Here is a 19,637-nt window from a genome sequence, read left to right on the forward strand (position 1 = left end):
TGTGAGGGTCAGGTGTCAGAATACTTTTGGCCATATAGTGTGTATAAAGCAAATGAAAGCACTACTGTAGTGGAAATTTTAATATAGTCTGATAACAATTTCAATGCTGTTTCAATGGCCATACACATGACAATGGAAGTTTTATGAAGTTGATCTAGACAGTGTGTATGGGGACGATGCTTCCTTTCATGAAACCCCTGTATGTGACTGATCTGTTAGGAATGTAAATGGCCAATACCCCACCACCACCTCCTGCTTTTCGTCTTGAAAATTCAATTATATGTCTTAAAAATCACAAACCATTCCATTTTAGTGCACAGATTATTGTTATTTGAGGGGAAATATACCATTTCATTATTTGTTATATACATAAGGATTTGTTCCACGTAACATGCATGAAAAATATCTTCTCATGAGATCTGGAAATTACATATAGCAAAAAAAAAAAAAAAAAAGACAAGAGTGGGCAACCATGTTTCCCCCTTTTTTCTCAGCAGATGGTGTGAAGTGTCAGCTGACAGCTCAGAGAGAGGCTCAGTCCCTGAGGCTGCTCACTCTCTGGCTCTCTCTCTCTCTCTCTCTCTCTCTCTCTCTCTCTCTCTCTCTCTCTCTCTCTCTCTCTCTCTCTCTCTCTCTCTCTCTCTCTCTCTCTCTCTCTCTCTCTCTCTCTCTCTCTCTCTCTCTACTCCATATCTCTCACTGACTGACATCTCCTTGCCATGCCAACATAATTCTGATAGTATCATGTTAGACATTGTGTATTGAACCACTTTAAACATTTTGCCCATTGTGTAGATAAGTCTTAGGTCTTTTCATTAAAATAAATACTACTAGCTGTATTGTAGTATGTGATTGACTACTGGCAGAATAAATAAGAATATATATGTAAATTGATAACATTTTGCAGTGCGTAGTAAATACAAATGTAAAATCATTATTTGTTGGCCACTTTTGGCAGAATAGTGAGACTTTCTGTATCTAATGGAAATTGAACTGAAGGTAACCTATGCAACCTTTTCCTCTCGCAGTAAGTGTTATGTAAAGAATGATTTGGTTTATAAAAAGTACTAGGTCTGTTAGGATATTTTAGATAACATATAATTTGTAAATGATGCAGTGGTGACTGTCATTGTTTGTCTATGAAATAAAAAGTAACAACATAAGCAAAGTCCATCCAGAGACTGATATAATGTGCCATTGTAAATTAATATTTTACAAATCTACCATTCTCTCAAAACATACCAAACACAGTCGAGAATTATATCACAGTGCTTAGATTCAGCAGAGATTTATTTCAAACACATTTTGTTTTAGGCAATGACACCACAGTTCCTTATAAAATATGGTGTGATGGAATAGGATGGTCCAAAAGAGTGTTGCAGAATGTCTCTTTCCTGTGTAAAAGGTATAAAGAACTTCTCTTTTGCTGAAGGGAACTTCTCTACTCTCTTCTCCCTCTCCCCATTTTCAGCCAGGACACAAACTCCTTGGCTGCTTGGTCCTGCATGTATGAGCTCACATCGCTGGTGTATGTGCCGTCTGCATGCCGTCTTGTGTGGGAACTAATAAAAAGCAAAAGCATTATGAGAGTGAAAGTGTAAATGATATAATAAAAAAGCTACAAACTGTGAAGAGGAAGTAGTAAAAACATCAGAGCTTAGAAACATAAAGCTACGATAATATCTTTACTAAAAAGATAATAGATAACATGAGCCTCCAAACAGTGAAAACTTTGATGATGCAATTTATTTTGGTCCTCATCATAAATTTTTAATGTCAGCCATGTTAAATCTTTATCATTGTTAAATATAGTGATATTTTGTTTGAGGAGTGTTCAAGGGAAATAACACGTACCCACTTCTCTTTGAGTTCATCAACCACTGTATGAAATCCTGAGCTCTTCTGGTCTCCAGATATTTGCTGTAATCATTTGAGAATGTTCCTTCTGAGTGCCTCTTCATGTAGGTTGGATTATTGAGTAGCGTATCTTCTAACATTACACTGAAAAGGTATAGCAATATTAACAAAGATTCAAAATAATAATAATAATAATAATAATAATAATAATAATAATAATATACTTTAGGCAAGAAACAAGAAAATGTTCTTGTTAATGCTCTGCCCTCAGGAAGCTCTTTAAAAAAAGGCTTTTTCTTCTCTTTTTGGCTAAAACAAAATCTACCAGTCACACCTGGAATTTTCCTCTGTGTCATCGATGGGAATTTGCCAACTGCTTTGTACAATGATGAGGAGTAAAAGTCCAGCCAAATACTGGATGCTCTTCATTCTGCTCCCTGAAAAGTACAAATCACATTCCATACACTCTAAGAACAGATGCCCATAATTCTAATTCAAGTATCAAATTTGGCCACACTTAAATATATGACCACACAATAAGTTTTAAACAACAGCTGAAATCCTCTGAAATCTGTTCCTACCTGTAGATCGACTGCCGAAAGGAAGAAACAGAAGGATGATAGAGAAAGGGTGCTGGTGTATGCTGGCGTCTTATCAGGCTCCCAGGAGCGTTTCCTTGTCCCTGCCCGACACAGTGCGTCTTATATAGAGAAACCCATCCATCAACAGGTATCTCTGGTAACACACACACACGCACACATGCACACACACGCACACATGCACACCTACCTGTTACTCTCAACCCATTAGTCAAGTCTCTATTTCAATGCACTGGACATATTTGCAGTGTGACAAATGAGATGCGGCAATGTCCATGCAAGCTAAAAAACTGTCACTAGTGAGCAGAGATCAAACATGATGCCATCCTGACAAATAGTGATTCACTTCAGTTTCCAGGATATTGTGTACTTTCCACTGAAGTAAGTGGTGCAGGCTGACTGGAGGAATTAAAGCATCGTCTTTTGCTTTTAAGCTTTGTAAATATTGGACACTGATTGTCTCTATGAGCCATTTTATAGGTCCAGCATTAGCCCATAGTTTACCCTTGGTTTGTCTGTCTGAAATACATTTGAAAGATATTACACTTTTTGGAATATATTGATAAATATTTTAAATGAGCAGCTAATGCCACTAAGTTCAGAATCTGGTATTTGAAAAGCTACATTACACATTACAGTATCTCTTCATTCCTTATAGTGCTGATACTCTTCATTTATTAATTTACAATTATCCTGGTCAGGTTCGCAGTGGTGCTGGAACCTCTACTGGGAACACTGAGCATGATGCTGGGACCATTGAAAGACTGTACACACACATTCGTACATTCATTCACACCTAGGGGCAATTCAGTGTAGCCAGTCCTGTTAGTTGTGTAGCCATGCATGTTTTCGGGAGGTGGATGAAAACCAAAGGAAACCCATATAGACTTGAGGAGAACATGCAAAACTCTACAGAAAACAGTAACTAGAGCTCAGCATCACACTAGTGCTGTCCCTGGAGCTGTCTCAAGGCTACCCTCTGTGCCACCATGATGCTTGCACTTACTCTAATATTGTCTAATGCATATTATATAATTAAATTACATTCTAATAAATTAGATTAATTCAATATTATGGGTAGTCTTACGAACAAGCATCAAGCATAAACCTACCTTATTTAAGTATTTCAATTACTAAATATTTTCAGCAACTACAGAAATATATAGTTACAAGTATAAAGAAGGCAAGTTTTAAGCCACTGATGGGTGCTGAGAGTTTAAGGAGTCAAATTGGTCATTAATATACACATAGCTAGCTAATGACATTGTTCTGTGCTTAGTGAGAAATATAAGACAACTTCTTCACACTAATGTATACCAGGAACACCCCACAAGACCTGCCGTTTTTGGAAATGCTCTGACCCAGTCGTCTAGCCATACCAATTTGGCGCTCGTCAGTCACTCAGATCCTTATGCTTTCCCATTTTCCCTGCTTCCAACACATCAACTTTGAGAACCAACTGTTTATTTGCTGCCGAATATATCCCACGTCTTTACAGGTGCCATTATAATGTGATAATCAATGTTATTCACGTCATCTGTTAGTGGTTTTAATGTTATGGCTGATCAGTGTATGTATGTATCTCTCTTGCACTCTCTCTCTCTCTCTGAGGCTACAGTGGGCACAGGTTAATCAAAACTGGACAGTTGAAGATTGGAACAACTTTGCCTAGTCTTTTTCCAATACTGTCCATACTGTATATACACGTAGAAACAGAAACAGCCAGAATGCATTAAATTATTTTTTTATTTGGATATCTGCAGTCAAACACTGAGTTACACTTTGTAATACCACAGCTTTTTTCAGGGAAGATCATACCGAAGACTTCAGGATACACAATGAATTCAGTGCAAGTAATCCTTCAAATAGCACAGGCATCACAATCAGTGTCATATTTTCTGTAGACTCTTAATATTTTATACATATTATAAAAAGACATGCAAACAGTAAACACATGTAACAGTCATGCTTTGCTTGATCAACAAAGCAAAAAGAATGACAATAAAAACGAGAAAAGTAAAATGAAGATTCAGCATACAAAACTGCAATCAAATAGTATCCAAAGTCTCAATTCGTTAACATTTCAACATAATTTATATACATATGTGTTGCACAGTTTAGTTTCAATACAAATGTTCTACAATTATGTTGAGTATCTATTTCTTTTCAGAAAAGCACTTCTGAAGAAAGCGACTGAGGTGTGTGTAGAGGTGGTAGCGGGCCTGGCCAGACAGACCATGGTCTTTATCTGTGTACCACTGTAAGGAAAAAAAAGGTAGGTTTCCAAACAGCATCCACTCAGATATGTGTGATCTTTTGCACTTCAAACAAAGCTTATTTTAAATGCCATCTGAAAATTTGATCAGTCACACGCCCTCTTACCACTCACCATTGCCTCAAAGTCTACTTGCTGCTCCACCAGGGCTTTGGAAATCTGAGCAGCTTGCTGGAAATGGACATTATCTAGAAGGTAAAATATATAAAAAATACAAATAGACAGTGTGTTGTGAGAAAAATGTTACATGTTTAAAGCAACAGTAAGGATTTGCTGAAACAGTGACACAGCAAGCAAAGGATTAGTTGTAAGTTTACAAGCAGAATACATGGCAAATGTGCATATAAAATTGCTTGACACTGGAGTAGTGAACACTGCAGCTTTAAAAGTGTACACTGATGCTTTACTCTGAACTCAGTAATTTGGGACAAACAGTAAGTAATACCGTCCGCAGTGCCGTGCACCAGCATGTACTGCACTGATTTAAAGTTCTTTGCTCTGCCAGTTACTGTGGAATTCTGCAAAGTTGGAAGGACAAAATACATGGGAATAAAAGTATATTAGTCTGGGAATATATGTGTAAATCTTACACAGATGTAATTTATTTCAAATACAAATGATATGAGAAATGCAAGCTCTTACATTGTAGCTGTCTGAATTCTCCTCGGGGCGATGCATGTACCTCTCAGTATACACAGCATCTGAAACAAAACATCTTCCAGGGCTCAGCTAAAACAGACAGCATGTTCTATACCTGCTCCACCATTATATAATAACCACTGTGCTACAATGATCCTACTAAAAATCAAAAGACATACCATAATATTCCCACTTGGAAACAGGAGCTACAGCGATTCCACATTTGAAAAGGCCACTCCCTGAGCCCAGAGCCATGGAGGTCACATAGCCACCATATGACTACAACACAAAACAAAACTGGGCTAATAAAATAATATCGCCCTTAAAAGGTTTATTAACAAAGATATACAGAGACATAGTTAGCTGATATCATTTTGCAAGAAACAAAACAAAACAAAAAACAATATTAGTAAATATTATCATATTAACAACTGTATTACTAATGATGTCACATTTCCCTGCCAATAAACATGAGTTTCAAATGTATTCGAATAACGAATATCTTGTGCACGACTAGGATTTCTCAAAGAATCATTAGCTGAGTCAGGTTTCAATTTTCTACATATGCAAAGATTGGCTAAACTAGTTATGTGACATAAATGGTAAAAAAAATTAAATGAATGAGATATTTTCAGCAGAAAACAGCAAAAGATTCTCAGATTCTGCGTTTTATATTAAAATACGTTTGAAAATCTGCTGAAATCAATGCATATCTTTGAGGAACACTTCCTTTTGGGTAGTGTACATAGCTTCAGCAGTCGTTTCAGTAGTATGGCATCTGTTAGCTATGTAAGTCTTTAATTTGTTTCTTTAATATCTATGGTCACTATCATAATTTGTAGAATGTAAATAGTCAATATATTTTATGAGAAAACTTACCCATCCCCAAATTCCTATTCGGTCTTTGTCTATAAAACCCATATCAATGAATTTCCTACAGAGGAAAAAAAGAGATTTTCTCAGCGCCGTACACAGGGTGCAAAGGAACATAAAAAAAAAAAAAAAATCAAAATGGACTTAATGGACTAAGTAGGATTGACAAAATGGACTGCCCTACTTAGCATATTTGTGTAATTTCATGTAACTAAAATCAGTCATGCTCTATTTAGTTAAAAATACACAGAAACACAAAATCTACTTCACTCTGTATGAATCTGTCTCATCCAGTTTTTCCCCTCTCATGAACGATCCTAGATGAATGTGTTATGTAATATGCAGCTGTTTCACCACCTGCTGTATCCTGCTCTACTACAGTCACAGACAGATTTAGCATTTATACATTGTTCCTCTTAAGCTCACCTCACAGCTGAGATCTGATCTTCCACCTCATATGTGCCCAGCCGCTCGTAGATGGCGTGCATTATTTCATCACCTTGGTAACCACTTCCTCTTCCATCAAAGCTAGCAATGACGGCTTTCTCTGTGCTGCAGAGGTACGTGGCCCACTCCAGCCTAAATTTATAGTCCACATACTGACTTGCTGGACCTGCATACCTTTAATACACAACACTTCACCATCAGGCTGATCTTTATCAAGAATTTTCGAGGCACTTTGCACACGTTTATTAATCAGTTCATAAACTGCATTTATTCACGCCTTGAGGGCTTTGGAACTTGTTCCATTACACTTTGAATAGCTTTCAAACATCAGCATTCACTACAGCCAGTTTATTTGATTATATAATACAGGACCAATTTTGATCATTCATTTAGGAGAAAACCATGTTGATGAAAGCCTGTGACGGCAGACACTTGACATATCACAGCTACCACATTTAATCACACGTAAACACGTCACAGCACCTGTTCCTGAACTGCAAATATTGACATAGAAAAATAGACTTTAGCTAATATTGTTGTTGCTAAACACATGACAAGAGAACAAAACAATGGAGAGACAAATACAGTATGAGCACAGAACTTACACTTGAATCAGGAGAGGGTATTTTTTGGATGCATCAAAATCAGGAGGCAACATCATCTGGTACCATAAATCTGTTATAAATAATTAGTTAATCAAAATTTACATAATGAAATACATTATTATTATTATTATTATTGAATTTAATATACTCTATTGTCTGTGAATAAAAAGTTACTCTTACCCAACCCTGCTATTTTTAATGTGGCACGTTTTATTGTTGGCATTTCAAGCTCTGTCTTCAGAATTTGTTCCAGCTTTTTGTTGTCTTCAAGCACCTGCATTACTAGAAGCATCAAGAAGCATCATAACAGCCATTAGGGATTTATCTTTTATTTGGAAATTTATTTGATTTATACCACATTGCTGGTGAATTCTCAAGTCTGATGTTATTTAACAAATAAAATATATAATCATTGACATGGAGAAAATATCATTGCTTCCATAGTATTTATTAATATTTGCCAGCACTTTCTAAAAGACAGGTAAGGCTGTTGCATTTCCTCAGTAATATGACAAGATGCATTTATTTATTTTATTAACTTCAAGAAAGAGATCATAATAATGTGTTTCACAAGTGTTCCACAAAATGTAACTGTAAAAAGTTTAACATAGTTAAAATGCATCGTTCGTTAAAAATAACAAATTTAAATTGTTAAGAAGAATATTAACTCTACTGCAGTTTTATAATAGCATACCCTATCATGTTTATCCCCCCTTATTTAACTAACAACCTTACCTTTGCAAGATCCTCGATTGTCCATAAGTGTAAACTTGGGCAGTCCTGGTCCTAGAGAGAAAGGAGAGAAAATTAATGAATAGACCTGCAGTTTATTATAAAATATTATATTGTTTTACTCATCCATTTCTTTAATGGATTTAAGGTTGCGTGGTTGAGTCTTGTTCAAAACACAGTCTAACAATATTCTATATTTATCTGAAGTAGTTTAATACAGCAGCTGGTGTGAGAGAGCAGGACGTGAGGTACACTAACCATAGCAGTCCATGCGGAAGTAAGAGGCATTTTGGCTGAAATGCCCTGAATTGTACTGACACCTGTCCTCATAGAGTGAGCAGGTGAGGCATTCAGCAGCAGAGTGACTGTGACTTGTACTGATGGATATCCTGATGCCACGCAAAAACAGACATATGTCAATGCAACAAAGTGTCCTCAGCATTAACTGTTCAATAATTTCACAATGGATAATTTTTTTTTTTTTTAATAATAAAACCAAAAAAATGTAATTACAAAATTAAAAGAATTGTTCTCTAATATAGAAATTGAGACCCTATTACATTATTGCAGCATAACACCTGATTCACCGTGGTATGTAGAAGCAACAGCAAGTAGTTACTCACTTATAAAGATTTCTCTGGCCTGGTCTTCCCATATGCTCATTACTAATATAGTAGCTATGATGAAAGGCATAAAAAAAAATGTAAGCCAATTAAATCACTGCTAGACTTGTTCTCAAACCAAACAATCTAAAAATAATTGTATCATTTTATAGCACTCACATGGCATCTTTGGTTAATTTTGATATATAGATTACTTCCCATTTGCCTGAGGTTACTGCTACTGCTTTGCCCTATAAAAGAAAAAAACACATACAAACATTACCATGATGAATGTTATTAGATGCTCTCTATAACTTTCTTCTGCCCCATGCTTTACACATACACTCAGGGGTCTCAAAAAACCCTGTCCCAGTTCTTAATTGGACCCAGTGTTACATAATGCTCGGGGAGCTAACACTCATTAATGAGAATGTAAATTTGCAACTTCAATTTGTACCATATGGCTAGGGCTTCTTCTCCTTATGCTTAAAAAAACTGCTTATTTCTTGGTGCCAAAGGTAACTTATTTAACAAGATTACTCAGTCTCATGACCAGATATAATAATGCCATATATACCAATTAAAGGTGTCTGTAATTGAGTTTTATAGAGATCAAGTATCAAATGGGAAGGTGTCCCTGCCTGATATTTTCATATGTGGCAACATTTGTTTAGTACATACTGTAAACACAAGAGGATTTATATTAAGATCGGAATTATTAATTTGTGCATTATAATTACATCTGGCCACTTACATCTTTCACATAGTGGAGATGTTTGTAGCCCTTTGCATCACTCATCACCTTGTAGAAACTGCTGTTGTCTGCGGCAAAGTAAGGAGGCAAAGGGTTGTACTGAGAAACAGAGAGAGGCACCAAGAGTTATTAAGTACATTGTCACTGACTGCTTGGAATTTATAGTTTAAACATTTAATAAAATGAACTCACCCGACCAACCCAGCCAGTTTTGCTGATTTGCTCAAATTTCTGTTGGAACAAATAGCTTTCAAAATCCATTAATTTTACTGTACAGTAATAATAGCAAAGGCTTTCAAACAAACAACAAAAACAAAACAAAAATGTTCTCTTAACCCTTTAAAATCCCAGCTTGCTTACAGTTATTGATTTTATTATATATTAACTACTATAAAGTATCTAGTAGAACTAATAGGTAACATGGAATTATGAGAGTGAAAGCGATTGGATCTGCTGGCACATCCTGGGAGTTTAAGGGATTACGGTCCTTTTCCACTGACAGAGCCACTGAAAATCTGGTGGAGAATTTTGAACGTGGACAATTTTGAATATTAGTTTTGACACTCACTGCAGATGTTTTGGGCAGTTTACACATTGGTAATGTTAACAAAACACATCTAAACAGCTACATATTCTGAATACAATATGTGCTGCAACATCTGCTGTTTACAGATTCTGAATCACTTGATAGTAATGCTCATAAAAAAGCTTTGGTTTTTATGTACCGCTATATGTTAAACTAAGGTTGCGATCTACCACCACTGTTGCTTTAATATTACCATACTGTACATAACGAAACACCCACAGTTTGATTACTTAACTATTGGACTTTCAAACTAGTGGAAATATGAGTGGTTTTGATGAAAAAAAAAGACCAGTACTGTCCCTGTGTTGGTGGAAAAGAAGTATTAATAAACTCAGCTCTCTCTCTCTGTGGATAGAGCCTTATAAGAGATGTAACAGACCGTATTTTCATTCCAGTTGGATCCATCATAGTCATATATCTGAAGGAGAACCTGGTCTTGCCTGCGTGTTAGCCACTGAACAGCAATCCGCTCATCAGTTACCCATGTTACTGAACTCAGGTAGTGATCACTGAGGGAAAATACACACACACACACACACATCTAGAAACAGCTATACAGTAATTATGTGAGAACCAAAAGAGAATAAAAATCTGCTGTACCCTGCCCCGAGGGATTTGGGCACCACCACTTCTGAACAAATAGATGCAGTTGAAACATCAATTACAAACAGCTTTGCTTTTGGAATATTGGAGCCAGCCTTTAAAAATAAACACAAAATAAACCACAAAATAAGTAAAGCAGAAAAACATTTCTTACATACAGAATCGCTCTGTGTTTTTGTACCTTGGGGTAGGGGACAATCATGGTGGTGGGGTACTGCCCATTTCCGTAAATAGAGTATTCGATGGCATGCACCTCTGTGTCATTAATTTGCACATAGGCCAGGTACTTTGCATTAGGAGACCACCACATTCCCTCATTTGACACAAACACCTCCTCTGGAGAGCATAAACAAAGAACACATGGAAGTCTATTCATGCAACACTTCAAGATTTCTTTGGGTGAAAAAGAAAATCACAATGCTGAACATTACCTTGCTAAAATATTACTAGATTTAAATGAATGAATAAATTAATGAAATACCAAAAAACAAGTAAATGGGTGGATGGAGATATGTGTGTATACAGGGATAGATAGGTGAATAGACAGATGGAGAGATGCATTTATGAACAGATAGATAGACATGAATGGATGGATGGAGAAATACATGTATACATGGATGGATGGATGGATGATGATGAAGTGATGCACATATACATAAATATATATATGTATATATATATATGTGTATATATATATATATATATATATATATATATATATATATATATATATATATATGAATGGACAGATGGATGGACATATGAATGGATGGATGGGTAGATGAACAGACGGACAGATGTAGAAATGACTCAGCGGATGGATGTAAACATGGATGGTTCGATGGATAGGTTGATGGATGGAGAGGTGCACATGGATGGACTGACGGATGGGTAAATGAAGAGATGCATCTAAACATGCACGGACGGATAGATGGATGGATTCTGAGATGCATATATGCATGGCTGACCTTCATAAGACCAGTCTGGTACTCCATTGAGAATCTGATTGACTTTTCCATCATTAGTGACTTGTATGGGCTCAGCAGTAGCATTTGGCTTGATGTAAATGTTATAATTCCACACAAACGCCTAAAGAAAAGATAATGGATTAATGACAGTATTGTTAACATATCATCCACGTAATACTAAAACAAACTGCGCTTTCTGAGTAATGGAATATGAATGTTGGAGTTGTGGTTCCGTCTCACCATCGTGTTTCCCACAGGGGCCCACAGAAATAACTGGATGACTTCAGGGATGTGATTAGGTGTTATGAAAGCCCTGTACATGACACATTTACAAAAGCATATTGTATAATACATGAACACATATGAACACATGAACACATATCAGCATCAGTATCAGTAAATCAAAAGCATTAATTGAACCTAAATAAATATAGTTTACTACACAGTTTACCCCCCCCCCACCAAAAAAAACAAAAAAAAAAACCAAAACAAACAAAAAAAACAAACACACCCCACAAATAAATAAAATATTGCTTACTGAGTCTCCATATCATATAATGAATATGAGGCTGTGAAGGAGTGTCTCCATTGCTGTCAAAACAATGTAATTTCAGCATTAAAAATGGAACTATATGCATTACCAATAAGCAACATTTGCATGATTGTAAGATGTTTGTAATGTCTGATTGCCTTTGAAAAGTTGCTCTCCAACAAGACAAATTTCCTATCAGCGGACACTATGTAATCTGTTGCATCAACCTGAGCCTACAAAACAAACCATAACCTTAATTAAAATCATCCAACAATTAATACATTCTGTGGAATTAAAATATGATGTGTATCGTGTAGAGACAACTTACAAATGTTGAGTTGCTCAAGTATAATGAGCTGGCCATGGTCTCTAGATTATGCAGAAACACATTACCATCCTTGCTTTTGTGGAGATATTCATTGTCTGTCGGAGAGCGACATAAATGTAATATCGTTGCTATAATATCTGACACAGCAAAGTGTGAACCATTATGCTGGCTGTAATCTATAACTCAATATAATCACATTAAAAATAAAACAATGATAATGATATGGTGGTACATTACATAGTATAGAACTTTCATTGCACTGTGATGATATTGACAATTTATTGAATTATTGTGTACAAAACCAGTGTATCTTGTAATATCATAATTGTTAATGTTTATCGCTGAAAAATGCAATGTACAAAAGATCAATACAATTATTGGAAAAGTTGACAAAAGACACTATATTCTATTCATCAGGTATAACTGTGTGGTAAGATATTGGTAAACACATAAATTATTAATTTGGTATCTTACCTGAAATCCACCGTAAATTATAGGTTTGATACCTAATGGTGTCATTATAAAAGTCATTGAATGTGAAAGTTCTTCTTGAACCCGAATCACTCCCTGAAGCAGGAAACAGAATTATTATCTTTTAAACAAGGAATAAGCAGGACTACTGATTTACCACATGGTGGCGCCACTTTGAAAGTTAAGAGGACGATAGTCATTGAATTGACTTGAATTTAATTTAAAATATCCATATGTAGAATCACACACACACACACACACACACACACACACACACACACACACACACATCTAGAAACAGCTATACAGTTATTATGTGTGTGTATATATATATATATATATATATATATATATATATATATATATATATATATATACACATGCCATGGAATGTAATGGAAAATACATATAAATTGTACTTTCATTGACAAGCTGGAAAGATAATACCATCACTTTGAAATATATTGTGCTACCTGCTTTAAAATTAATAATAATAATAATAATAATAATAATAATAATAATAATAATAATAAAACAAGTCACGTAACTGTTGTATTTACAATTAAATGAGTGTAAAAATCACACTTATTCTTAAACAATAGTTTAGATTAATCAATAATTAGTATCATCTGTAGAAACCTACAATGTAGCTCTATTTTTTGTTGTCTACATTAGCAATTTTTGCGAAAACCATGGAATACAGTAACACACTTGATACAGTATAAAAGTTTGGTGGTGTCTAGGAACTCATCTTCAGGAATATTTTTTAGGCATTAATTATATATGTGCTAAGCAGAGGTATAATTATATATGTGCTAACAATTCTTTTAATAACCTCAAGGTTATGTTAAAAAAAATAACGATCCAACTGAAAATGTTGGCATACAGCAAAATCTGCATTGTTGTATAGTCATGCCTAGTGCTGAATGATCATTATTAGAGAAACTATTATTTGGGTCCTACTGGACATGTATAGTGTGTTTAATCAACAATAAGAGTTGATTCAAAACAGAGATTTGATTTAAACTTATCATACTGACCTGCTGAACTTGTGTTCTTTTTACACTGCAAGAATTAATTCAACACTGTAAGAGTTGAGCCAACTGTGAACTGGTTCAAAACTACAAGAGTTGATTAAACACTAAGAGTTGATTCAAAATTGAAAGAATTGATTCAGCACTGTAAAACTTGATTTAACACTGCAAGAATTTTAAAAACACTTTAAGTGTGAATGCAAACCTGTAAGACTTGATTTAACACTGCAAGAGTTTTATAAACACTAAGTGTGAATGCAACTCTGTAAGACTTGATTTAACACTGCAAGAGTTGTATAAACACTACAAGAATAAATAGAAAGAATTGACTAAACACTGTTCATTTAATATTGCAAGACTTGAATATACACTGTAAGAGCTGACTCAGCACTGTGAGAGTTGAATAAACACTGTAAAAGTGAGGAAATCACTTGACTTTAAGCTAAGACCAGGACAGAGGTAACATCCACACTACTCACTGTTTACATAGATGGCCGTTGGCACCGCCACCAACGTGACGACGACAAGCGCGCCGACAAAACCTACGCACACCCTACTGCAGCCCTGGAGGTACACAAGACAATTAAACACACGGCAAGACTTTCTATAGACAGAACGAAAAAATATGAAGCACTGGGCAAACAGTTTCCTGAACTGACCATGTTAGCAGGAAAGTTAAAGCTCTCGGCTCTTGTGGCGTCCTGACTGCGCTGACGTGGAGCACTTCTCTCTGGAGCTCAGGTTAGATCATTAGCATGGCGCTATCACACACTTCAGTCACTTAGGTCTTCAAACACTTTACACCATCTGCGTTAGTTTTTCCGAGCTAAAAGCGTACTTCCTCCCATGAATCATTGAAATTCTAAGTATGCAGAAGTTAAAAATTCCCGCTCCCATCACCGCACAGATGCCACCTCAGCGCGGAGTGAGCAAGCACAGCAACTTCCCAATGAAGCAGAGGAGCTACAGCGCGCGCCGTCTTCTCTCAAGTTTCCCTGTAGCCTGCTCAGTCATTACAGCTGAACCAGCACTACAGCCGTCACACTCACTGAGGGGGACAAAGAGAACCGCGGGCTAATTAACAGCTTTAAATAACTTGACAAAATCTAGGCTTTATAACAAACTTTTGTCCGTCTATCACTTAGCCTACCACAGTTACAGACATCAGCACCAGCATGTAATACTGCCCTGCTGGAAAAACAAACAATAGAAACCATCACAGAAATTCTAATGGTCTCCACTACAAATACCATTACAAACCATCATCTAAGCATTAAAACCATTAACATTACCATTATTGGTCCTTAATGGTATCCACCAGACATAATATACCATTATTGAATATTCAATAGAAGGAAACAAATTACCAGTGGAGACCCACAGGGACCATTACAGTTTGCATTAAAACCAATAAAATTCCCATTAAAACCATTACAATTTCTATGGGGGTTTCTATTAGGTTTTATTTCAGCAAGGTGTATTACTGTATACATGCATACACTCTTGAAAAGAAAAGGTCCAGAAGAATTTCTCTTGAGCGATATCACAGTAAAACCATTCTGGTTTCTGAAATAGCTTATTTTTTTTGCCTCTTTAAAGCAGAGGTTCTCAAACCTTTTACAGTGAGGGACCCTTTAACTGTAAAAAACAAAAAAAACAAAAACAAAAAAAAAAAACAGTCCCACTCAGTCCTGATTAATTTTACAATTCAATATAATTGTGGAAAATATCTATAAAGTATTTTTGGCTAGTTATTTTCCATCCATAGAACTGATTTCCATTAAAATTTATTAGTCATTAGAGTCAGATGGCATGGTGGCACTGTGGGTAGCATTGCTTGATTACAGCTCCAGGATCCCAGTTTGATCCTGTGCTCAGGGTACTGCCTGTGTGGAGTTTTGCATTTTCTTTTCATGTGTGTGAAGGTTCTGTTGAAAAACATGCCAATAGGTGGATTGACTATGCAAAATTTTTCTTAGATACATGTGTGCATGGTTCCCTGCAATTCCTGCTTTGTGCCCAGAGTTCCCAGGATAGAATTCGGATTCACCGCAATCCTGATCAAGATAAAGCGATTACTGAAGATGAAGATTCCATCTGACTGTAATTATAGTCATAATAATGATAACAGTAGGTTGAGATTTTCACCACTGAAACAAAATTAGAAAATCAGAGACCCTCTGGATATTCTACACAGACTCCAGGGGGTCCCAGGACCACACTTTGATAACAGTGGTAATTAAGAGCCTTTTGGTCTATGAATATTTATTTTAAAAAATTCTGTAGAAGGTTTTTGGGCTACCTTTTCTTTTAAGAGTGTATATATACTTGGGGCAGTGGCGGCTCAGTGGTTAAGGCTCTTGGTTGTGATAGGTTGTGATCAAATTCCAGCTCTACCACTTTTCAGCCCTTGTACAGGTCCCTTAACACTTCTCTGCTTCATGGGCATTGTATCACAGCTGACCCTGCACTCTATTGTGGACAGCTATTTAAATAGCCAACAAGTCTACAACCCATGTTAAAATGGCAGGTTTTTGTGAAGTAAAAGAATGAAACTAAGATAAATCATGTCAGATAAATGGCGCACTTATATAGCGCTTTTATCCAAAGCGCTTTACACTGTGTCTCATTCACCCATTCACACACTAGTGGTAGCAGAGTTGCCATGCAAGGTGCTAACTTGCCATCGGGAGCAATTTGGGGTTCAGTGTCTTGCACAAGGACACTTCGTCACGTGGGCCGGGAATCAAACTGCCAGCCCTACGATTAGTGGACAAACGGCGCTACCACCTGAGACACAGCCACCCCAGGCAGCTCTTTTTCCACCTTCAATGTGAAATTGCAAAGTATACAAATAAAGTGAAAAACAATCAGAAACTTTTTTAGGGAAAAAAGGAAAAATAAAAAATTTACAATAACCTAGTTGCATAAGTCTGCACACCCCTAAATTAACACTTTGTTGAAGCACCTTTTAATTTTATTATACCACTCAGTCTTTTGGATTAAGAGTCTATCAGTGTGGCACAACTTGTCTTGGCAACATTTTCCCACTCTTTCTTTCAAAAACATAACATCTAGATCCATTTGACTGTAAGGGCGTCTTCTGTGCACAGCCTGCTTCAGGTCACCCCACAGATTTTTTGTTTGATTCAGGTCTGGACTCTGGATAGGTCATTCAAAAATATATATCTTCTTTTGGTTAAGTCATCCCCTTGTTGATTTGAATGTACACTTTGGGTTATTGTTGTGCTGAAAGGTGAAATTCATTTTCATCTTCATCTTACTAGCAGACACCTGAAGGTTTTACACCTTCGACTGGTATTAAAATCGACTGGTATTTGTAGCTATTCATGATTCCCTCCACCCTGATAAATGTTCCAGTTCTGGCTTAAGAAAAGCAGCCCTAAAGCATGATGCTGCCACCACAAAACAATGGAATTATGGAATTATTATACCTTTTGGAATTGATCTCATCATACCACAACCCATTTTGTCACATGGTTTGGGGTGATTTAGTTGAGCTTGGATGTTTTTTGTGAGAAAGGGCTTCTGTCTAGCCACTGATTGTTGGCACATGCAGAGAGTATTCAGTACTTGTCAGATATGCCTACAGCAGCTTTAATGCTGCTGTCTCTTGGCAGCCTCCCTGGTAAGTTTTCCTGGTAAGTAACACAACCACATACCCAATTATAAAAGAATGTGCACACCTATGCAACCAAGTTATTGTAACTTTCTTATTTTTCCTATTTTCCCCCTAAAATGTTTTTCACTTAATTTTTCTATGTTGTAATTTCACATTGAGGGTGGAAAAAGTTCTGACATGATTTATCTTGGTGCCATTTTAACAGGTGTGTGAAGACTTTTTGTATCCATTGTATCTTAGAAAAGGGTCCTCAAGAATGATTTATATGGTTAATTGTATTGTTTTTTGTAAAGGTCCTTCTAAAAACTTTTTTTTTGGAAAACTCTCTGTTGTAGGATTCTTTTCTACAATATCTCACAAAAGTGAGTACACCCCTCACATTTTTGTAAATATTTGATTATATCTTTTGATGTGACAACTGAAGAAATGACACTTTGCTACAATATAAAGTAGTGAGTGTACAGCTTGTATAACAGTGTAAATTTGCTGTCCCCTCAAAATAACTCAACACACAGCCATTAATGTCTAAACCACTGGCAACAAAAGTGAGTACACCCCTAAGTGAAAATGTCCAAATTGGGCCCAGTTAGCTATGTTCCTTCCCCGGTGTCATGTGACTTGTTAGTGTTACAAGGTCTCAGGTGTAAATGGGGAGCAGTGTGTTAAATTTGTTGTCATCGCTCTCACACTCCCTCATACTGGTCACTGGAAGTTCAACATGGCACCTCATGGCAAAGAACTCTCTGAGGATCTGAAAAAAAAGAATTGTTGTTCTACATAAAGATGGCCTAAGCTATAAGAAGATTGCCAAGACACTGACACTGAGCTGCAGCATGGTGGCCAAGACCATACAGTGGTTTATCAGGACAGGTTACACTCAGAACATGCCTCGCCATGGTCGACCAAAGAAATTGAGTGCACGTGCTCAGCGTCATATCCAGAGGTTCCATCCATCCATCCATCTTCTATACTGCTTATCCTTCCTTCAGGGTCATGGGGAAACCTGGAGCCTATCCCAGGGAGCATCGGGCACAAGGCGGGGTACACCCTGGACAGGGTGCCAATCCATCGCAGGGCACACTCACATACTCATTCACACACCCATTCATACACTACAGACACTTTGGACATGCCAATCAGCCTACCAATCAGCCTACCATGCATGTCTTTGGACTGGGGGGAGGAAACCGGAGTACCCGGAGGAAACCCCCGCAGCACGGGGAGAACATGCAAACTCCGCATACACAGGGAAACATCCGGAATCGAACCCCTGACCCTGGAGGTGTGAGGCGAACGTGCTAAGCACTAAGCCACCGTGCGCCCTATATCCAGAGGTTGTCTTTGGGAAATAGATGCATGAGTGCTGCCAGCATCGCTGCAGGGGTTGAAGGGGTTGAGGGTCAACCTGTCAGTGCTCAGACCATATGCTGCACACTGCACCAAATTCTCAGAAGGAAGCCTCTTCTAAAGATGATACACAAGAAAGCCCACAAACAGTTTGCTGAAGACAAGCAGACTAAGGACATGGATTACTGGAACCATGCCCTGTGGTCTGATGAGACCAAGATAAATTTATTTGGTTCAGATGGTGTCAAGCATGTGGCAGCAACCAGGTGAAGAGTACAAAGACAAATGTGTCTTGCCTACAGTCAAGCATGGTGGTGGGACTGTCATGTTCTGGGGCTGCATGAGTGCTGCCGGCACTGGGGAGCTACAGTTCATTGAGGGAACCATGAATGCCAATATGTACTGTGACATACTGAAGCAGAGCATGATCAGTATGCAGTATTCCAGCATGATAACGACCCCAAACACACCTCCAAGACGACCACTGCCTTGCTAAAGCTGAGGGTGAAGGTGATAGACTGGCCAAGCATGTCTTCAGACCTAAACCCTATTGAGCATCTGTGAGGCATCCTCAAACTGAAGGTGGAGGAGCACAAGGTCTCTAACATCCAGCAGCTCTGTGATGTCATCATGGAGGAGTGGAAGAGTATTCCAGTGGCAACCTGTGAAGCTCTGGTGAACTCCATGCCCAAGAGGATTAAGGCAGTGCTGGAAAATAATGGTGGCCACAAAAAAATATTGA

The 19,637-nt window shown here is 37.2% G+C and overlaps 2 protein-coding genes across 2 annotated transcripts; both read right to left on the bottom strand.

Annotated features, from left to right (window-relative positions):
* Positions 1-1,258: 1,258 nt before the first annotated feature.
* On the bottom strand, positions 1,259-2,535 carry gcgb (glucagon b). Its single transcript, NM_001200188.2, has 4 exons — positions 2,439-2,535; positions 2,192-2,294; positions 1,855-2,001; positions 1,259-1,562 (listed from the first exon to the last, which is right to left on the bottom strand). The coding sequence occupies exons 2-4, from the start codon at positions 2,284-2,286 to the stop codon at positions 1,442-1,444; spliced, it is 363 nt and encodes a 120-aa protein (NP_001187117.1). The 5' UTR covers positions 2,287-2,294; positions 2,439-2,535; the 3' UTR covers positions 1,259-1,441.
* A 1,649-nt stretch (positions 2,536-4,184) lies between these two features.
* On the bottom strand, positions 4,185-15,139 carry fap (fibroblast activation protein, alpha). Its single transcript, XM_017470943.3, has 26 exons — positions 14,565-15,139; positions 14,385-14,469; positions 12,875-12,967; positions 12,401-12,495; positions 12,231-12,305; positions 12,079-12,131; positions 11,781-11,853; positions 11,541-11,661; positions 10,754-10,908; positions 10,570-10,667; positions 10,349-10,478; positions 9,576-9,614; positions 9,384-9,482; positions 8,810-8,880; positions 8,651-8,704; positions 8,286-8,416; positions 8,031-8,081; positions 7,476-7,577; positions 7,296-7,365; positions 6,670-6,864; positions 6,250-6,304; positions 5,550-5,649; positions 5,374-5,432; positions 5,177-5,249; positions 4,846-4,919; positions 4,185-4,714 (listed from the first exon to the last, which is right to left on the bottom strand). Exons 1-26 carry the CDS (start codon positions 14,565-14,567, stop codon positions 4,613-4,615), a joined length of 2,256 nt encoding a protein of 751 aa, XP_017326432.1. The 5' UTR covers positions 14,568-15,139; the 3' UTR covers positions 4,185-4,612.
* Positions 15,140-19,637: the final 4,498 nt, after the last annotated feature.

This window comes from Ictalurus punctatus, chromosome 6 (genome assembly GCF_001660625.3).
Source record: "Ictalurus punctatus breed USDA103 chromosome 6, Coco_2.0, whole genome shotgun sequence".
NCBI lineage: Eukaryota > Metazoa > Chordata > Actinopteri > Siluriformes > Ictaluridae > Ictalurus > Ictalurus punctatus.

What these genes read in the sequence shown, in the direction of transcription:
- fap (XM_017470943.3), bottom strand. An exon ending in CCCAAATCCCTCGGGGCAGG is followed by an intron (nt 10,479 to 10,569) that starts GTACAGCAGATT and finishes ATTTTCCCTCAG; the next exon opens with TGATCACTACCTGAGTTCAG. An exon ending in GGCCAGAGAAATCTTTATAA is followed by an intron (nt 8,417 to 8,650) that starts GTGAGTAACTAC and finishes GCGTGGCATCAG; the next exon opens with GATATCCATCAGTACAAGTC.
- gcgb (NM_001200188.2), bottom strand. Translation starts at nt 2,286, where the DNA reads ATGAAGAGCATCCAGTATTTGGCTGGACTTTTACTCCTCATCATTGTA. An exon ending in GACACAGAGGAAAATTCCAG is followed by an intron (nt 2,002 to 2,191) that starts GTGTGACTGGTA and finishes ATACCTTTTCAG; the next exon opens with TGTAATGTTAGAAGATACGC. An exon ending in ATGAACTCAAAGAGAAGTGG is followed by an intron (nt 1,563 to 1,854) that starts GTACGTGTTATT and finishes GCTTTTTATTAG; the next exon opens with TTCCCACACAAGACGGCATG.